This window comes from Camelina sativa, chromosome 4, assembly GCF_000633955.1.
Source record: "Camelina sativa cultivar DH55 chromosome 4, Cs, whole genome shotgun sequence".
NCBI classification, from domain to species: domain Eukaryota; kingdom Viridiplantae; phylum Streptophyta; class Magnoliopsida; order Brassicales; family Brassicaceae; genus Camelina; species Camelina sativa.
In genome coordinates this window covers 17,994,513-17,997,575 of record NC_025688.1, presented here as the reverse complement: position 1 = coordinate 17,997,575, position 3,063 = coordinate 17,994,513, and the positions used below count along the sequence as shown (strand labels likewise).

General features: G+C 39.1%; 2 protein-coding genes across 3 annotated transcripts in view; one reads left to right on the top strand and one right to left on the bottom strand.

Moving 5' to 3' along the window:
• LOC104780990 (receptor-like protein kinase FERONIA) overlaps positions 1–516 on the top strand; it is an 8,737-nt gene extending 8,221 nt beyond the window's left edge. Inside the window, exon 4 of one of the 2 annotated variants that reach the window (XM_019244721.1) lies at positions 159–516. In XM_019244721.1, the coding sequence (XP_019100266.1) occupies positions 159–270 (112 nt within the window). In that variant the 3' untranslated portion in view covers positions 271–516. The remainder of the gene's footprint in view (positions 1–158) is intronic. The other variant, XM_019244720.1, reaches the window with a different exon arrangement.
• LOC104780991 (uncharacterized protein DDB_G0271670-like) lies at positions 687–3,040 on the bottom strand. The gene is made up of 5 exons (XM_010505550.2): positions 2,775–3,040; positions 2,367–2,445; positions 2,154–2,265; positions 1,385–2,053; positions 687–1,277 (listed from the first exon to the last, which is right to left on the bottom strand). The coding sequence occupies exons 1-5, from the start codon at positions 2,875–2,877 to the stop codon at positions 936–938; spliced, it is 1,305 nt and encodes a 434-aa protein (XP_010503852.1). The 5' UTR covers positions 2,878–3,040; the 3' UTR covers positions 687–935.

Genomic DNA, 3,063 nt, shown 5'->3' with positions numbered 1-3,063 from the left:
TTAGAATTTGCGTTGCAACTTCAAGAAAGCGCAGAGGAGAGCGGGAAAGGAATATGCAGTGACATGGACATGGATGAGATTAAGTACGATGATGGCAACTGTAAAGGGAAGAACGACAAGAGTTCTGATGTGTATGAAGGGAATGTAACGGACTCGAGGAGCAGTGGAATAGACATGAGCATCGGTGGTCGGAGTTTGGCCAGCGAAGATTCAGATGGACTCACTCCAAGTGCTGTGTTTTCTCAGATCATGAATCCTAAGGGACGTTAGAGAGTCTTTAAAACACGGTACACACTACCTACCTTTCTAATCCGGCTCCATCCAAAATGGAGACGGTCCGTTTCTCTTTTATATTTTTTTCTTAACTATTTATTATAATTCTCTTCTGTTATTTATTTAGAATTTTGGATTTTGTGTATTTGATACTACCATGATGGAGAGTGTAAAAAATAATGTATTTGTTTTTTTTTCTCTTCTTTCTACAAAACATTAAACATGAATCGGGTCAATGTATTATTTGGTTTGTTGTCTATAACGCTTTTGGTAATGGAATGCATCGTTACTAACCATTACAAGCCAGAACTCTTGTGTGTGAACAAACCAGACGACCCACTTACGAGAACGAGAGAGTGAAAGTGTGAAACCAAATGAGTGTAAACTAAATTGCGACACAAAATGTAACCTAGTACATCAATCACCACTTCTCTGTTTTATTAACCTAGCTCAAAGCTGTATATTTCTGTGATCCAATAATACAAGCAACACTTTGAAAGAAACAAACGACTAGAATATCTCCTTTATTTTTTTTCTTCTCTTGATTGCATAAAAAATGTTAAAAAGAGTGAAACAAGATTATTTTTCCAAGCAGCTCTCTTGTTTTGAAAATAAAACTAGTATAACAAACAAGGAATACAAACAAACAAGGAAAAAAAGAGTCAAAGAGGAGAGAAGAGGTCAGGAGGAGAGTCGAAAGCATTATCGAAGATGAGAGAATGATGAGATTCATCATCAATGTTGAGTAGCCAGTTTGTATCCTTCACATCTTTAACATTCAAGAGTGCATCGTAACGAGCACTGTCGTTCTTATTCTCTGTGTTAATTCCTTCTTTCGTGAAGCTTCTTCCATCTTCCTCTTCATGGTTGCTGCTGCTGCAGCTTCCTTCAGTACTACTACCACACTGCTTTCTTAAACCCGCAGAAGAAGATCTGATGCTGTGTGGGTACAACATTGTGCTTGAATACGCATTTTTTCCAACTTTACCATTTCGTGTCACGTCCTGCATTTGAAGTGACACTATTATCGTCAAAAGAAACCTCATACAAAACGTTACTATACTATTGACCATGATAGACGTTTTAAATGACAATGACAAGAGCACGTTACCAAGTGATTGATAGCCATTTGAACCGAAGCTCTGGACAATCTCCTTCCTGACCTAGTTGAATCCGCAACAGTTGCGGATGGCTTTACGGACTTGGGAGTTGCTGTTGTGTGCGTGACGCCTGAAAAAGTCGGAATCTGAGAAGGAGAAGCAGAGCGTCCTTTAGGCCTTGTTCTTGTAACATCCGGGGAAGTGTTCCGTTTTGGCGAACTAACATTCCCCACTGGTCTGCCAAACGCTAGAGTGACTGTTTCTTTTTGTCTTGGCGGTGTCTGAGGTGTTGTTGAGGTGCATCCATCACGACGTACACATCCACGTGATGACACAGAAGCAGAACGCACATTGGTCTTACTTGAAGCTGGACCTGAATTTGCTGCAATATCAGGCTTTGACCTTGGAGTCAACGATCTTGATCTTTGAGCGTCTCCAGCTTTTTTAAAGGAAGGAGTGGTTGAAGTAGTTGTTGAAGGAATTAAAGAAGGTGAAGGTGTTTTGCGTGATACCGGAGTTAAAGATCGAGAGACAGTTCTCTTTGGAGAAGAAACCGAAGCTGAAGCTGAAGTTGTTGTTGTCGTCTTCTTGGGGGCCGAAGAGGATCTGAGAGTTGGAATGTTGGAGGGACGAATAGTTGAACCGCTTCTAGTTGGTCTTGAAGATGGGTCACTCTCGCCCTACGCGAATGAGATTAGTTAAACATCTTATATGAACTTCTTTAAAATATATGATAAACATGTAATAGCTAACTCGCTGATTTGTAGCATATATCATTACCCTTAAGCCAGCCTTTGTAGTAGAAATGGACTGAACCTTCAAAGTTGTGTTTCTAGCTTCTAGAACCAATCTAGAGAGAGTACCCAATGGCACTTCAAAAATGTTATAAAGCCTGAAAGCAACAAATATTACAACTTATTTACATTGTCTATTTAAGGAAATATTACTGTGTATGAAATTCAAATGAGGGATTATTACACAAAAGTAACTTACGAATCGTTTCCATGTTTCTTCACATCATGAGCTTCAGGCTTACCAAGTTTAGCTTGTTCTTTTCCTAGTTTAAGCAAAACTGCATGCCACATATATAGAAACACTAAAACACGCTACACCGCATTAATATGAAAACCATAGTAATTGATTGAAATAGAAGGTCTTTTGTTGAGTGTTATTGGTGCATCATCGATTTAAACATATATCATCCTCCATCTTAGTACCTAAATTCACATAAATCTAGTAAATTGTGGAAAAGCGAATGAACAGATTACAAATAATTGTTTCCCTTGGAATGCTAAAGCGTGACAGCAATCAAAATACAACAAGGAAGAACGATTTCGATGTGTGCATGTTGTTGTAGAAAAGCAAAAGACAAGTCAATGGAGTAATGATAGATGATCATACCATCCAAAGAGGCCTCACGGTTGACTGAGAAGAGATCCAAATTCTCGTCGGCCGGGTGATTGCTTTTTCCGGTGAGAGACTTTTTCAGACTCCGATCGCTCATCGACGGTTTAAAACACACGGCGAAGAACAGAGGAAAGAAAACAGAATTCAGATACAAACAAAAAGAGAGAGAGATAGAGAATGTTTCAAAATATTGGTTTTTGAATAATTAAAAAAAGAGTTGACAAGAGTGAAAGAGATGTAATAAGAAAGTGGTGGGATACGGTAGGTTGGGTGTGGGGGGGGG

What these genes read in the sequence shown, in the direction of transcription:
- LOC104780991 (XM_010505550.2), bottom strand. Translation starts at nt 2,877, where the DNA reads ATGAGCGATCGGAGTCTGAAAAAGTCTCTCACCGGAAAAAGCAATCAC. An exon ending in AAGAAACATGGAAACGATTC is followed by an intron (nt 2,266 to 2,366) that starts GTAAGTTACTTT and finishes TGTTGCTTTCAG; the next exon opens with GCTTTATAACATTTTTGAAG. An exon ending in AAATGGCTATCAATCACTTG is followed by an intron (nt 1,278 to 1,384) that starts GTAACGTGCTCT and finishes CTTCAAATGCAG; the next exon opens with GACGTGACACGAAATGGTAA.